General features: G+C 39.1%; 1 protein-coding gene across 1 annotated transcript in view; it reads left to right on the plus strand.

Annotated features, from left to right (window-relative positions):
• The window catches only part of nek10 (NIMA-related kinase 10), a 214,625-nt gene that overhangs the window by 92,046 nt on the left and 104,722 nt on the right, over positions 1-17,857 (plus strand). Inside the window, exons 15-22 of the mRNA XM_039737572.1 lie at positions 2,219-2,280; positions 3,188-3,265; positions 5,889-5,953; positions 6,055-6,157; positions 6,249-6,377; positions 8,844-8,981; positions 17,098-17,143; positions 17,245-17,366. Coding sequence (XP_039593506.1) covers positions 2,219-2,280; positions 3,188-3,265; positions 5,889-5,953; positions 6,055-6,157; positions 6,249-6,377; positions 8,844-8,981; positions 17,098-17,143; positions 17,245-17,366 — 743 coding nt within the window. The remainder of the gene's footprint in view (positions 1-2,218; positions 2,281-3,187; positions 3,266-5,888; positions 5,954-6,054; positions 6,158-6,248; positions 6,378-8,843; positions 8,982-17,097; positions 17,144-17,244; positions 17,367-17,857) is intronic.

Raw genomic sequence — 17,857 nt, forward strand, 5'->3', positions numbered from 1 at the left:
CTGTTAAAGTCCATTGTGGCACTTCTTCAAAAAGACATCAATGCTGACCCTTTCAGTGCACAAAACATCATTACATTAAAGGCCTAGTAGAGCTAGTAGGAAGCCATCTAAACACTGCCGCTTGTTTTCTAAGATTCTTGTAGATGTTCACATGTCATTAGGTAGTTAGCTTGATTTTGGAATCTTAATAGTCAGCTGAATTCTGATAATTATTCTACTTAAACAACTTTGAGGTAGTTTTCAAGAACCGAATAATGCATACTATGGAATGGGAAATAGTGATTTAAACAACCAGGGTCTCGTTAGAGGGCACTGTTAGGGCAAGACCTCCTTACTTTCTTTATGACCCAGAAGTGCTTCCCGGAAGACATGGAGTGGCACCAGAAGCATTCCTGGGTCCAGCATTAAAGGAGTCACATCAGGGAGTCAGAGTTGGGAGGCAGCAAGCAACACTCAGTGGAGGTGGAGAAGGAGGAATAATTGTTTGTTTATTGTTCATTTGTATTGTATAAATGTGGCACATTGCTGGAAGGAGGTCTGTAAAGGTGCTTGGTGAAATAAATATTCTTTTTTCTATTAATTTGGGCTGTATTGCTGTGTCTGTGGTTTGGGACTCTCTGGTGCCCCCTTGTGGTCACAAGTACTTTATCATTTTAACAAGTTAGGAAATGTCCACATAGCATAATGGTCAGGGGCAGCGTAGTAAACAGATCTGAAAGTTGGAATGTTTCCTGTTATTTATTTTCTTTATTAAAGTGACACTTATCACATTTTTGTTTTTAATATTTCATCACTGTGATAGGTGTGACGTCTGATGAAGATTTGCTCAGACTGCCACTCTGCCGTTTGTACAGGCAGGTGCAAGTGCCAGGCACGTGTGCAGTACTGCATCAGTTGCTTGTGCTGCCTACTGAGGATCTGTTTTGCCAACTCGAGCAGCTATCAGACATGTAAAAGAGGAAAATACTGAATACAAAATATACAGATTGAAATAGCCTCCTAAGCTAAATCTGAAACAGTAAACTAATCTGTAATTGAAGCTGTACTGAGTAATTCTATATTTGTTTTAAGGATAGGTGATGTGCAAGAGAGAGCTGCTTTGGACAGGATGGATTCTAGTATTCTTTGGTAGGGCACAGTTGGAGCAACAGGTACAGGCCGGAACAACCCTTGGTCAGGGTACCAGCCAATCACATGGTGAACACTCGCACACACACGCACGCACGCACGCATGCACGAACGCTAGCGCACAGATACACACACATTGGGGGACGATGTAGTATCACCAGTTCACATAACCAACATGTCTTTGGACTGAGGGAAACCCACATGGACCCACATGTGAAATCTCCATTCAGGGAGAACCTCGGGATGAGACCTCCAGACTCCATACTACCACCGTGTCACTGTTCACCTTAAAAAAATGAGGAAAAAATACTCTTTATTTGAGACTTATTTTAATAACCTACTGTATCCATTGGGGACCGCCAGCCCCTCGGTCACGCTTTAAACTCTGCCCATTGATGTACAGTCCATAATTATTTGTACAATAAAATACCTACAAATATGCCTTAAATACGTAGACAACTAGGTTAATGACCCAAATTGAGGGTGAAAGCAGTGGAGGACCAAATGTGGGATAGCACTTGAGAAGGAAAGAAAATACTAAATATGGAAATTTTAAAAATGGATAAACTGGAAAACTGATTTAAAGCCTACTTAAGCACACAGTCACAGCAGAAACAATGGATTTTAAAACACAGGTTCTGCCTTTCTGTACTCTATTTGTAAGAAAAAATAAAAATATCCTCTAGCTGCATAGCATGGTAGCGCTACGGGCAACGCTGCCTCTTCCCAAATCCTGCATCCTGGATTTGAATCCCATTCTTGATTATTTCCTGTGAGCAGTCTACATATTTTCCCCATGTAGGAGTGAATTTTCCACCATACACTCCTGTTTTGTTTTTTGTTTTTTTAACATCTTCATGAATTGATGAATCTGCTTTGGGCACAGTGCTGCCAAGATAGGTTTGGGCCCTCATGACCATGAATTGGATTAACCATGTTTCAGAATGTTACATTATATTCTGTACTTCTGTATTTGTAAAGCTCATTCAGATGATGTTCACTTTTGAAAGATAATATTTCAAATGAAGACTGTTAAATTGAGCAGCTTATCTTTTTTATAATTAATTCTGCTTCTCATTCTCTTTTTTAGCTTGCTGTGCTGCTTTGACAGAGCTTGTGCTTAATGACACAAATGCACATCAGGTTGTTCAGGTAAATCTGCTAATAGTCTACAGTGATGATCAATAAAATAATTAAAACTCCACTTTTCTAATGGTTTGAATTATGGGAATTAATCCTGAAAGAACAAGAACTCCGGGACTGATCTTTATAGTCAAAACTGGGGGTGCTGTTCTGTAACTGCGGGTGGTGTTCACTATCACTTGATTGATGTAAAGGTGTCTTTTACAACCTATTTGCTCTCTGACCAAAAAATCTTTGTGATGCTGCCATATAGGCTAACAGCCCACTAGATTAAGTGAGGGGTCAGACGTGGTATCAACCATGTAACAGACAAATTTAGACACAGTAAGGAAGAGTTTTGGCTAGATATTGTTGAACCCACACACAACTGCTTGTAAAGCAAGACGTCTGAGTTACACGATTTCTTTCTAATTCTAGAGTCTCTTCAATGGGACAGGTGCTTAGTTGATGTGGGCATATTCACATGTCCCTCTCTGTATGCTGCGCATTTGGTGTTTGAGATCTGGAGACTATAATTTGTTTTTGCTTGCCTAGTAGTAAACAGTCTGACTCCCAAGATCTTCTTACCCCGCGATTCTCACTGTCCCACAGTCCATCAAGCAGCTGTCACTAAGTGCAGATCTAGTTTTGCCGCTTTTATTCTCTGCACTTGTCTCCCTTGGTCTAATGCTAACGTTCTATTGATCTTGCTACTCCTGTGTTTATTTTATTTTCTAATAAAGGATTGGTGTTTATAACGTTTGTAGGCTCTCCCCAGTGCACGTATTTGAGCAATTATTGTACTTTGAATTGTTTACTTGTAAGCTTTGTAAGGCAGTTCACAAATATGTGATTTTTGGAAAAGCTTTATTTATTAAGTGAATGTTACTTGTTTGATTAACTGGATGCACAAAATGTTTTAATATTTATGTTGCAGGAAAATGGGATTTATATAATAGGAAAATTAATTCTGCCGCACAAGCAAAAATCTCTTCCAAAAGAAGAATTACTGCAGGTAATGAATTCATAATCCTACTATTTCCTATCCAAAAAAGCACATTAAAGTGGAAAGTGACTCAAACCTTCCTGCTTTCACTCTAGGTGAATGAACTTACACACTAAGCAGGCACTCTTTTTCTTGGCAGACACATTAGATCATTAGAACTTTTTAACTTGGCAGTATCTAGCTAAAAAATATAGCCATAGATAATCCAGTGGTTTGCTTCAGGTTGTCTGCAAATTCTTTAAAACTTGGTGTGGATCTAGGAAAAGAGAATACTTACTTACACATTTAACAATTTGGTCTGTTGTACAGTTTTTATATGGCACATTAGAGATTTAAAAAATGTCTGTGTATGTATATATGTGTCTATATAAATTTCCCTCTGTGGGCAACTAAAGTTCGTTCGATCTATCTATCTATCTATCTATCTATCTATCTATCTATCTATCTATCTATCTATCTATCTATCTGTCTGTCTGTCTGTCTGTCTGTCTGTCTGTCTGTCTGTCTCTAAACAGACACACACATATGTAGGTATCCCAGGGAGACAGATCTGTAGACAATATTAGATTAGTGGAACCGTGATACACCTGTAACAATAGTAAACTGCTACTTGATTTAAGTAATATAAAGTTATCCAAGACATGCATTGCCAGTGTGAAAAGGTGATTGCTCCCTTAGTTACTTTCTCAAACAGCTGACCAAAGTCAACTGATAAATAGACTCAGCCGACTGAACACAGTTAAACCTGACTGCAGTCAGCCCTCTTAAATCCACACCTTATCATATATTGACCTTTACCATAAGAGTGATGTAGTCACCACAAGGGTTTTTGACAAACACTATGCCTGGATCAAAGAAGATTCCAGGAAAGATGAGGAAAAAAATGTTGAAACCTAACAATTGGGAAAGGATTACGAAGCCATTTATAAAGCTTTGGGACACAATTGCACCACAGTGAGAATCATTATCACCAAATGGAGAACATTAGGAACAATGGTGAGTCTTCCTAGGAAAGCTTGAACTGCCATAATTACTCCAAGTTCACAGTGATGACTCAATCAAGAAGTCACAAACGAACCCAGAAGAACGTCCAAAGAAATACAGGCCTCTCTGGCTTCACCTAAGGTCAGTGTTAATGACTCCACGATGAGAAAGAGATGGATGGCAGAAACCTCTGCTAACTAAAAGTAAAATCAGTGCTTGTCTCACTTTGTAAAGAAACACCTGGCTGATCCCCAGAATGTTTGGAATACTGTTCTATGTTACAGACAAATCGAAAGTAGCACTCTGTGGACAACACAGGTGCCACTGTGTCTGATGTAAAGCGAATATGGCATTGGTTAGTAAGAACATCATACCTACAATTAAACGTGAGGATATTTGGCTTCCTCAGGACGAGGAAGACTTGCAGTTGTAGTTGAAATTCCTCGACTTAACTGGAAATTTTCTTTAAGAATATTTTGATAATCTGTCCATGACCTGAAGATAAAATGTTAATGGAATTATGCAGCAGGACAATGACCAAAAACTTCAAACATAAAAAAATACAACAGACGAGCCAAAGCTAAAATTTTAGTGTGGCTGACCTGAACGTAATAGAGATGCTGTGACAGGACTTGAAGAAAATTCACACTGTCAAACCTGAAATAAAGCAGTTATACAAGGCAGGGTGGGCTAAACTTCCTCAACAAGGTATTGAAAGACAGATTTTAAATCATAGGGAGTGTTTAGTTGTGATTAGTGCTGTTAAAAATGATGTAACCAAGTATTGAAAACATGGGGGCAGTTCCTTTTTTACATGGAAGGTTGGGGTATTGGATAACATTGTTTCTTGGAAAAAATGACAAAAACTGTATTGTGTGTTCTGTCAGGTTCCCTTTGTCTAGTATGGCCTTTTGATTAAAGCTCTGAGGACATTTTTTGTGTGAAATATGCAAAAGCAGAGGATATTATGAAGGAGTAAGTGCTTTTTCATGGTGTTGATACTGTTGTGTACAAATACTAGACACATCAGCATGTGACTCTTTTTTTATGGTAGCTGGAATGCCAATCGTGTCACCAATCCTCATGTATATTAATTATATATATATATGATTATATATATATATTTATACACAGTATAAATATATATATATTTATATATTTATACTGTGTCTATATATATATATATATATATATATATATATATATATATATATATATACTGTATATACGCACACACAAAGAGATTGCACAGTCCTAATGCCGCTCAGTGTTTTAGCTTTAATGTGTGACCAGAGGCAACTGAATAATTAACAAGTATAAAAAACATCTATCAAAAGACCAGCATTTGTTTTAGAAAACACTTCTGCAGTCTTTGTGCAAAAAGATCACAAAGCTTCCTTTGGCATTCTTTGTAGATTATTCCGCTGTCTTTCTGCAGGCAGGAGCAGCTGATGATTTAATCATGATAGCGTTTGTCATTCCTGTGACATTTGAGTGAAGCTGTTTACCTTTCTGCAGTGATTCTGATCATTTTCATTTTTCTACTCATAGTATTAAACTTATGAAATGTTTGCCTTCAACTGTTCCATTTTAGAAAGTGCTTCTACAGATGCTTCTTATTTCTGTTCTGTTTTGTTCTGTTTTGTAGTGCTATGCATTCAGAGCTTTACGTTTCCTCTTTAGTATGGAAAGAAACCGACATCTGTTCAGAAGGTATCACCTTTGCTAATTTAATCGTGTTATGATGCATGCTACTACTCTGCTCCTAATGAACATTTTACAATTTGATTTACTGAAATTCTTTGTAATTTTAGACTCTTTTCTACAGAAATGTTTGAGATGTTCATTGATATCGGGCATTATGTGCGGGATATCGCAGCCTATGAGAAACTAGTGGCTGCATTCCACAATCTTTCAGTAAGCTGATTCTTATTTGATTATTATTTATACATTTTTTATATTAATTTAAAATGTGAAGTCTTAGTTTCTTGTGCTTTTTTTTTTAAAGGATGATGAATTATATCAAATAAAAGAAAACATTGAAGCTGTCAACCAGAATAAAACTCCTACAAAAATAATAAATGGTTATGCAATTCTAGACCACCTTGGAAGTGGAGCCTTTGGCAGCGTTCATAAGGTATCCTGTTTTCAGGCCACATCTTTTTGGATTCCATATCTGCCACCAACTGATACAGAAAAGAAAATATAGCAATAAAAATAGGATAAGGAAATGGGTGTTTGGTTGAACGGATGAATGCATATACAGTGGATTCAGAAAGTACTGAGACCTCTTCACTTTTTTCACATTTTGTTATTTTGTGGCCTTCTGCCAAAATCTTGTAAATTTATTTTTTTGCTACATCAAGCAACATTCAGTAATCCAGAATTACAAAACTGAAACAGGATTTTAGAAGTTTTTGTCAGTGCATTAAAAATAAAAAAAACTGACACAAGTATTGAGACCCTTTACTCAGTTCTTAGTTGAAGCCCCTTTGGCAGTGATTCCAACCTGGAGTCTTCTTGGGTCTGGTGCAACAGGCGGACACACACCTACTGTAGATTTGGGGATTTTCTGCCATTCTTTTCTGTAGGTCCTTTCAAGCTTTGTAACATTGGATGAGTTGTTCAGCTGGGTTCAAGTCTGGGTGCTGGACGCAAGGACATTCTCAGAGTTGTCCTTAAGCCATTTCTGAGTTGTCTTTGCCTTGTGCTTAGGCTCATTGTCCTGTATGAGATCCAGAAGTGCTATTAAACATGCTTTCATTAAAGATATCGGTGTACTCTGCTCCTTTAAAAATATTCCTCAACCGTGCCTAGTCTCTCAGGCCCTGCCTCGAAAGAAAAACCTCACAGTACGATGCCCCTACTAGAGGATTTTGTTTTTTTACAGTCTGAGATTCCCTAGGTGGCATTATTGTACACCCTCAAGCGGCCTTCCATGTGTCTTTTACTCAGAAAGGTTTTTGTGTGATTGCTCACCCATAAAGCCCAGATTAGTGGATTGTTGCACTGATGGTTGTCCTTCTAGAAGTTTTACCCATTTCCACACAGGTTCTGGAGCTCAGCCAGAACCTCCATCGGGTTCCTGGTCACCTCTCTTACCACGGTCATTCTCCCATGAATGTTCAGTTTAGCTTGGTGGCCAGCTAAAAGTTGGGCCTGAAGAATTATGAAGGAAACTGTGCTCATGGGATTCTTCAAAGCTGCAGGAAGTTTTGTAGCCTTCTCCAGGTCTGTGCCTTGACACATCCCTGTCTATACGCTCTGCAAGCAACTCCTTCAACCTCATGGCTTGGTTTTTGTTCTAATGCATATTGTCAGCTGTGGGACCTTCTGTAGACGGGTGTGTGTATTTGCTAATGAGGACCATTCAATTGAATTGACTACAGGTGGACTCTAAACAAGGTGTAGAAACATCTCAGTGATGATCAATAGAGTGCACCTGAACCAAATGGCAATTGTCACAGCATAGGGTCTTAATGCTCATGTCAATGTGATATTTTAGTTTTTTTTATTACATTTTTAAAAATAATTGTATATCAGCTACTTTTTTGGCATCCTGTAGGTAGGTAGGGAGGTTGATAGATAGAACTTTATTTGTGCCTAGGGGTCATAGGATCATGACTGGTGGGCAGTGTTAATTCATAAACACCCGAGAATGAATTCATGGACTGAAGCAGTAATTAAAGGAACTCAAGTGAAATGGAGTATTGCTTCATCTGGGGTCTGTTTTTGCCTTGCACCAGATGCTTCTTTTTTTTGTTCTTTATTTTGCCTTATACAATTTCTCGTATTAGGAATTTGTTTGTTTTAGCATACCCCTTGGGCTCAGAGTGCAGGGTCAGCCATTGTACAGCACCCTTAGAGCAGTTGCAGGTTAAGGGCCTTGCTGAAGGGCCCAGCAGACTAGGATTTCTTTGGGCAGTAATGGGGGTTGAACCCGCAACCTTACAGATACCAGCACAGATCCTTAGCCACTGGATAGGTTTGAGCCTCTGCAAATGTATATTTAGATTAATTAAATTGGAAAATGAATGGATCAATTAATGAATCAAATAAAAAAATCAATAACACCCTTTCACATATCAATATTTAGACTCTGTTGTCTATTATTCTGCTATCTGCTTTACATTTATAGGTGGCTAAGACAAAATGTCAGGCATGGGATTGTGTTATATTTAGTTTGAGAACACACATGACATGAAGATGCATCGTTGGCCCAATGGAAAGTTTTGCTTCAGTTCTTTTGAAAACAACACACAAGCTCTTGTGTAAATGCAGTGCCTTCTATCACCTCTCTTCAAGAGACATTTTGCCGTGTAGTAAGTGATGTGTAGTGTAGACGTGACCTCATCAGAGGAAGCCACAGAGCCTGTTAGAGGCACACACTGTGGCCTCATCCTCTGGTTTACAAGTGTAAAGTGTTAGTGTTTGAATGTGCATATTAATATGCTGACTGATCGAATACCAAAACAAAATGCTCTGTGAAACCTTAAAAGCTTTCATCTTTGGAGTGTTTTTATCAAAGTATGCCATTTTCTCTTAACATACTGCATGTCTTTTTGGATCTGTCAGGATGTGTGATAATGTCATTTTGAAACAGGTACGAAAACAAGGTGGACAGAATTTATTTGCCCTTAAAGAAGTTAACTTGCATAATCCTGCTTTTGGAAAAGACAAAAAGGACAGAGACAGCAGCGTGGAGAAGATTGTTTCTGAACTGACTATTATCAAAGAACAGGTACCTTTTTGGATTCACTTATTTTTAAGGAATGCTCAATGTAAAATCCATTTTTAAAAAAGTGGAAAAATCTGAACAGCCAGAATATAACCAGTACTGCATATAACAATTTACACAGTGCTAACTTCATCATTTTGTTAAAATGTTTCTTTTTTAAATTTTATATGTACAAGTTGTCTATCAATAAAAAATGAGTAATTGTAAATATGTAAATTATCTATGCTAATAAAAGGCAAAGCCCTCACTGACTGACTGATTGACTCACTCACTCACTCACTCACTCACTGACTCATCACTAATTCTCCAACTTCCCGTGTAGGTAGAAGGCTGAAATTTGGCAGGCTCATTCCTTACAGCTTACTTACAAAAGTTGGGCAGGTTTCATTTCGAAATTCTATGCGTAATGGTCATAACTGGAACCTATTTTGTCACCCATATACTGTAATAGACTGGTTCTCGATGGCCGTGGGAGGCGGAGTTGTGTCTCGCTTCATCACGCTTCCCACATAATCACAGGAACTGACTGTAACTGCAGTACGTAGAGAACAAGGCAGAGCTGCAAAGAGCGCTGAGAAAAGACGCTTTACACAATTGAGAAGGCAGAAAAAGAATATCATGCGAGTGACGCATACAAGCATATTCATAAGTGCAGCTACTGTGGAAACAAAGCATGGTGTAAACCGTAAGTTTAAGTTTGTAGACACGCTCCTTAAATTAAGTTCATAGACAGGCTGCCGCTGGTGTTTGTCATGCCACGACTAGCACGATATTCGTGGGATACAAGTTTAATGAGAGGACGCAGGGTATAAACGAGAGTTTTGATCACTTTCTAACTAAGTCAAAATTGCTGGTGAAAGACTGTGTTTATGCAAATTTCGAGAGACTGTGTTTGTGGGGTGGATTGAGAGTTAAGGCGGGGGGGGAGTTACGTCAACATCTCCCCTCCCATTCACTTCATTTCGCTCTGAGCTGAGCTCCACAGCTAACGCGGTCTTGCGGAAGCAACGTTGTGACACTGCCACCAAATACTCACAGAAAAATCCATAAGCTAATACACACGCTGTTTCTAGGGCTTCTCCACACTCTGAATTCTCCAAGCACTACTGAGCATAATCTAATTTTGAGGGTTGGGACACCAATAATATTACTGAAAACCTTACTGCCACTGAGACTTTGTAGCGGCACGAGACTTCAGGTCACGTGTCTGCAAAAGAACCTAATTGAGGCAACTATTTTTACTGGCGGTTGCTCAGGGGAGAGAGTTTGTATTCCTCGCATCTCCGTTACACCCTCTGATCTCCCATTTCAATTCAATTGCCTCCAATTTCCAGTAAGGCTCTGCTTCGTGATGACAATTGATAAGTCTCAGGGACAGACCCTACAAAAGGTTACATTGACAATCATGTTACGTTATTTTTAAAATGTTTCCTTTTCTTAGCACAAGCACAGCTCAGAAGCTTCGATGCATGTGCTCCATAACGCGTTAAAAAAATAATGCATTTAATCACACTGCATTCCAAGCAAAGGGGAACTTTTGTCAATGCATGATTTCCTGGTACATCGATTACATTGATGCACACATCAGAGCTACACAAATGTAAGAGTCGGAAGAAAGCGCGTTGCTAGCACTGATCGGAGTCAAATTTCATTTCGAAAGACTACCCGACGGAAGCCTTGATAAAAGCGTGGTTTTGTGCAAACTGTGCAAAAAGGAGTTTGCATACCACCGATGCACTTCAATCTTACGGTACCATCTAAATGCAAAACATGTTACAGCAAGCACAGAAACTGTGTATGATGTTAGCACTACCAGTACGATTTTGAGTACCAACAAAAGGTGTCGGCAGCCCAAACCTGATGAAGTGACTGGCTTCAGGACCAAAATTCGTAAGTCAACATCGGTCAAACTTACAAATTCTCTCGCAAAATGGATTGCTTTGGACTGTAGACCACTAACAGTGGTGGAAGATAGGGGGTTGGAAAATGTGCTACAGTTAGCGTATGTCAAGTAAAATTCAACAGCTTTATGACATTGAAAAGAAAGCAAAATTAGATGCATTACAGAAAGTGGACTTTGTGGCTCTTACTGGAGCTCATTGGACTTCCGTGACCGTTAGTAATTCTAATTACATCTAATTACAGAATGTTCAATGATCACACTGTTTTAGCCTAATGTACTAAATAATTTTGGCTAAGGTTACTCGGAGTTTAAAGGTGAAGCTGGTCAAATTACCTTTATGTTTCTGCCTTATTTTTTTATGAAGAAAAACTGCACTTTATGTTGAAATTTTTGTTATTATTATTTAAAGACAATGCCATTCTGAACATGTACTTAAAGTACTTAGAATACCACTTTATTTTTAAGTTTGCCCAATTTTAGGCAGGGATGATATTTTTGTTTCTGTTTTGAACTGAAATGCAGTTTAAATGCATTTTTTTTTTCAGAAATTAAAAGACCTTGAGTTTACAATATTCATGTCCATGTCTATTATTTGATTCTTTTGCCCACTAAAACCCTTTTAAATTAAAAAAAACATTTGCACTTTGGGACAAATTTTCTTGTGTGATTACATGTGATTAATCAAGATTAATTAATTACAAACCCTCTAATTAATTAGATTAATTTTTCAAGTCCCATCCCTAATATGTATATATATGTAAATATGTATATATATCTGTGTATATATATGTAGATATGTATATGCATATATATGTATATATATGTGTGTGTGTGTATATATATATATATATATATATATATATATATATATATATACACACACACACACACATATGTATGTGGATGTATGTGTGTGTATATATGTGTATATATAGATGTATATATATGTGTATATATGTATGTATATATACTCAGCAAAAAAAGAAACGTCCTCTGACTTTCAACTGTTTTTACTTTCAGTAAACTTAATGTGTAAATATTTGTATGAACACTAAAATAGTCAACACCATAAGACATAAACTAAAAATGTTTCACAATGTGTCCCTGAATGAAGGGAAGCTCAAAATCAAAAGTACCAGTCAGTATCTGGTGTGGCCACCAGCTGCTTGAAGTACTGCAGTGCATCTCCTCCTCATGGACTGGACCAGATTTGTCAGTTCTTGCTGTGAGATGTTACCCCACTCTTCCACAAAAACACCTGCAAGTTCCTGGACATTTCTGGGGGGAATGGCCCTAGCCCTCACCCTGCGATCCAACAGGTCCCAGATGTGCTCAATGGGATTGAGATCCGGGCTCTTCCACGGCGAGGATGATCAGCTGTCCTTCCTGTCTCCCTGTAGCGCTGTCTTAGGCGTCTCACAGTGCGGACATGGCAATTTATTGCCCTAGCCACATCAGCAGTCCTCATGCCTCCCTGCCGTATGCCTAATGCACGTTCACGCAGATGATCAGGGACCCTGGGCATCTTTCATTTGGTGTTTTTCACAGTCGGTAGACAAGTCTCTTTGGTGTCCTGCGTTTTTAGAACTGTGACCTTAAATGCCTACTTTCTGTAAGCTGTTAAGGTCTTAACGACCATTCCACAGGTGCATGTTAATTAATTGATTATGGTTAATTGAACATGCATGGAAAACATTGTTTAAACCCTTTACAAAGAAGATCTGTAAAGTTATTTGGATTTTTAAAACATTATTGTTGAAATACACAGCCCTGAAAAAGGGACGTTTCTTTTTTTGCTGAGTATATATATGTGTATATGTGTATATATATATATATATATGTTGTGGAAGTTGACCCGGACACAGACAGGCAGACACGTTCATGTCACCCACAAACACGTTTATTTACAATATTTATAACAACTCAATGGTCACACAGACCCAAATAATGGTCACTAAGACCCAGTTGTGCACAAATCCCAAAACACTCAGTCCTGGCCACACAATGCCTTCCTTCGGGCCGCCTCCACAGCTCTCTCTTGCCTCGTCCTTCTTCCACCCGACTCTAGCCTCGAATAAATGGAGCGGCCCTTTTATTCAGTACCGGATGAGCACCAGGTGTTCCCGGCATTCCTCCCTTGCCACGCCCCAGCGTGCGGAAGTGCCGGCTGTCCTCCCGGCAGCTCTCCGGGTAACATCCAAAGTCTTCCCCCCAGCACTTCCTGGTGTGGCGGAAGAGCTGGGGTAACAGGTCCCCAAGGCATTGGGGCGCCTCCTGGTGGTGACCACGGGCCCCTACAGGGTGGAGCTTCCATGCCCTGTACCCGTGGCCCCCAGAGCAACCCGGAAGGCAACCCCCACGTGATCCAGGGTGGGCACAGACCCACATCCGGTCCCTCATGGCGTCCCGGCGGGTCATGGCCCCTGGCATCCCTGACAATGTATATATATATATATATATATATATATATACAGTATATATATGTGTGTGTATATATGTATATATATGTATGTATTATGTATATTTACAGTATATATGTATATGTGTATATATATTTATATATGTGTGTATATGTATATATATTTGTGTGTATATATATATATATATATATTCAGCAACACTCATCACAATGACAAAACAATTACATTGTCAATCATGTTACGTTATTATTTAAATGTTTCCTTTTCTTTTTCATTACTTCTTTAACACACTACTTCTCCGCTGCGAAGCGCGGGTATTTTGCTAGTAACATATAAAATTATTATTATCATTGTTATGTTTGCCTTAATGTGGCTATTTTCCATACTATATTTGCAGCTATTTAAAATAAATAAATAAAGCTAGGCTTACAGCTGGTAATGAGCTTAATTTGAAGAAGGGACCAGCATTCAATTTCTGTCCTGCAGCCTAATTATAAAACTTACTTATGTTCGGAAACAGGTGTACACCCTTTCGTAATTCAGAATTCATAAAACACAAACTTAGTGTGGAAATTGGCTTAAAGTTAAGGAAAGTTTTGAGCACCTGTTAAGTGCTACGCAAGCTTTTTTGGTGTTGGAACTTTAGGGACTACAGGCAGCAGGACAATGAAGTGTACAGAACATTTTGTTTCGTTACGCATTTCAGTGACACAGCAGTTACATTCTGATGTCTGTCCAACCATCCAGCCATTCATCCATCCTTTTTCCAATCTAAACCTGTAAAAGAACAGGGATCTTGTGATTTCTGCATGATGGCCTCTGTAATGTAGTGCTTTGAGTAGTGAGAATAGTGCTGTATAAATGTAATGAATTCTTATTATGATTATTCAGCACACAACTTCAAGGGGACAGCTCTAGAATGTCTAAATCAGCATAAAAATCGGCATCACAAAAAAGGACACAAATATCATTGATAATATTTAAATGATAAAAAATTGTGTTTCTATGTTTGTTTGTCTATGTATTTTAATTGTGGCAAAATAACCCCTTTCTTATTTTAAGAAGTTAGAAAATGTATGCATAGCATAACATGCATGTGTGACTTGGTTAACCTTATTTGAAAGTTGGTAGATTTTCTATTTTTCTGTTCATCTGTTCTTTTCATCAAAGAGACAGTGTGGACGCTAGGGGTCGCTGTTGCCCCGTTAAACCCAGCAGACAGACGTCCAAGACACACGTTTAAAACACCAAGAATAATTTCTTTAATAATATTCTTCAAATAAAGTGCATAAAGCACCGCACACTCCACAATTCTCCAATAAATAATCAATCATAATCAATAGACACACTCCTCCACTCCCAGCAGCTCTGTTACACTCCCTCCCAACTCCGGCTTGGCTTGCTGGTTTTCCCAGACTCCTTTTATAGTCCATAACCTAGAATTATTCCTTTTCCGGGTCAAATGCCACATCCTCCTTCCTTAAGTATCCCAGAAGTACTACAGGCTTCCGTCCTCGTGACTCCGAAGTACTTCCGGGTAGTTGTAACAGGAATAGTCCCCAGGTTCTTGGTGAGCTCCCCCTGGTGGCACCCACGGCATCCAACAGGGCTGAAGAAACAGGCTCCATGTCCCATGCTGCCCTGAGGGAATCTGGGGAACCATTTCCATCCAGGGGAGCTGCCATCTAGCGTCCCGGGGGATTTAGTGCCCTGAAAAGCTGCTTTTCTTCCTGTCCTCTGTTGAGGGATGTCCCGGCCAGACTGAAACGCCGGCCGTCCATCACAACAGATAACACATTTTATTATTTTTTTTTTTATATTTTGTAACAGGTGTGTGTGTGTGTGTGTGTGTGAAGTGTGATGGAGATTTGCTTAAACACCCCATCCCGCTGTTTGTACTGGCAGGTATAAGCAGTAGCCAGATGCACTACCATTATCAATTACTTGTACTGACTACTGAGGATCTGTTTGCCGATGGGAGCATCTCTCGGGTGTAAAAAAGAGTCAAATATTATAGACAACCTATTCAAGATGAAATGACCCCACTCAAGTTTAATCTGAAACAGTAAACTGTCCTTTAATTACAGTTGTTCAGAGTATATCTCAAACATGTTTTTAGAATTGGCGACATGCTAGAGAGAGTTGCTTGGGGCAGGTCAGATTATACTGCAGTTCACTGCTGGTATGTTGAGGACGTCAGGAGTCAGGCAGCTGAGAGAGGAAGAGACATGTCTTGAATGAACTAACAATAGTAATCATATAGACAACAGCATAAATTAAGGGACAGGTAACACTTAGTCAAAAAGCCATCAAGAAATTCAAAGCCCAGATATGTGAATGAAGCCTTACTACAGTATGAACAAAGTAGAGAACAACTTGTACAAATGAACAAACAAGAAAATATTTTAGACTGGAACTGACTCACTGATGTCTGGAGTGCCAAATCCTTCTAAAGTCATGAATCACGTTACCTGAAATGAGCATGAGGTGACAACTGAGTGAAGGTATGTAAATAGGAGGAGAGCAGGCAGGAGGCACAGTGATGTGTAAATGGCCGATGAAAGGTGTGGCCGGGGGCTATGCTGAGCATAGTGGAGAAAGACAAGAGGGTCTTTACATTTCTGCAAAAAAAATATCTCCCCAGGGACACGACAGGGCAGCCGCCCTAGTTGGCGTGAGGGCCACAGGAACAGAGCTTGGAAGCTCAACCCTGTGGGGTCCTTGGTGCGCCTAAACATTTATTAAACCTTGGACTGCAGCACTTCCGCCCCACCAGGAAGTCCTGCAGGAAAATAGTTAGGGTGCACCTGGAGCACGGCCGGGTGCAACATAAAAGGGGCCGCCTCACTCCATTCAAGGAGCTGGACTCGGGAGGTAGTGGACAGAGTTTGCGGGAGAGGAGTAGAGGTGGCAGAAGGAGAGAAGAAAGGAAGTAAAAGGACTTAGTTTATTGTTACTGGTTTGTGCACTGTGTGCTGAAAAATGAATAAACATGTTAGTTTTGGGACTTGTTTCTCAGTGTCTGTCTGTGTCTGGGCTGATCTCCACACTATGTATAGTAGGTTAAGGTTAGGTTAACTGTCAATTTTGGACATGTATCTTTTTCCAGTTTTCAATGTCTCTAATTATCTTATATATTTTGCTATTACTCATGTTCATATTTTATGGTCCTGCTCTGCTTCCTGGCCTGTTACATTCTTCTTCACTTACATCAAATGACAGAAAGATTACACCTGCAGCTGACAACCCACAACACTTTAACAATTTTTGATTATTTTATGAATAAAGATCTTCTGAAAGGTTAGCCTCTTTTGATCAGGTGTTACAACAATGCCTACTTTTTCTTTTGCCTTTTAAAGACTGTTATGATCTCTGCAGCTTCACATAAATCTGTCCAATATGACTGTTCTTGCATCCTACTTGAACATATCGAGACTGAAATGCATTGAAATGCAGTTCAGAAATTCAACGAATCAAAGTCAAACCTCAGCAGCTGAAGCTGTTACATACCTGAGCAGCCTGCCTTACCCTACAATAAATACTGTGCTCTATAGAATAATTATAATGTGCAATAATTGTATAACAAGACTGGTTTAGACTAGGTGACTATTTTGTAAATAATGTCACCCATCTTGAATGTAATATTTTTTTAATTCATTAATTGTGTGCTCAGATATTTTGATTATATGTAATTTTTTTGGTCCAAATAGGCAAATCTTTGAAGAAATGTCTAATTTATCCTAAGAAAACCTCTGCCTCAAGTTCTTTATAAACTAATTAGTGTCTTTTCTTGTAGCTAAACCACCCGAATATTGTGCGGTATTACAAGACATTCTTAGAAAGTAAGTGTATTTAATTTTTGTTGTAAAGAAAAATTACACATATTCCAGTTACGGATACTTCCAGTAGTAAATTACTTTCTACACTTTACTTCATTACACAGATGACCGTCTGTTTATTGTTATGGAGTTGATAGAAGGAACTCCCCTCGGAGAAAACTTTAATTCTCTAAAGGAAAAACAACAGCAGTTTACAGAGGAGCGGATATGGAGCATATTTATACAGGTGAGTTAATGACCAGCTCGGGCTTACCAAGTGACCAGAAGGGGATTTGACATTCAATGAAGTTATGGCTTTATGACCCTCATCTTAGTCAGAAGGCCACACAGTCTACAAAGGTAAGTTGTGAAATCTCTGAATACATTAAACTAGAAAGTGAAATGCAAAATTATGAACAATTCACTGTGGACAGTACATCACCCAACCCTAGACACAACCTTATAGGCACAAGTCCCGTTTAGATAAAACCGGTTCATTTACATAAGTAACTTCTACAGAGGCTCCAGATGTGTAATTAACACAAATCCTACCATCCTGTCTTATTCCCTTCTCCTCCTCTCCATCTCCCAGGCGAGCTTTGTCCTCTTTTCCCCTTCCGACTCTGACTCACCTAGATGAGGTTGAGTAGCTTCTTCTATTCCAGACCCAAGAGTACTTCTGGTGCTAAGACAGACCCAGTGGAAGCACTTCAGGGTCTAACAGGAGCCCCATAAAGC

This window comes from Polypterus senegalus, chromosome 15 (assembly GCF_016835505.1).
Source record: "Polypterus senegalus isolate Bchr_013 chromosome 15, ASM1683550v1, whole genome shotgun sequence".
NCBI lineage: Eukaryota > Metazoa > Chordata > Cladistia > Polypteriformes > Polypteridae > Polypterus > Polypterus senegalus.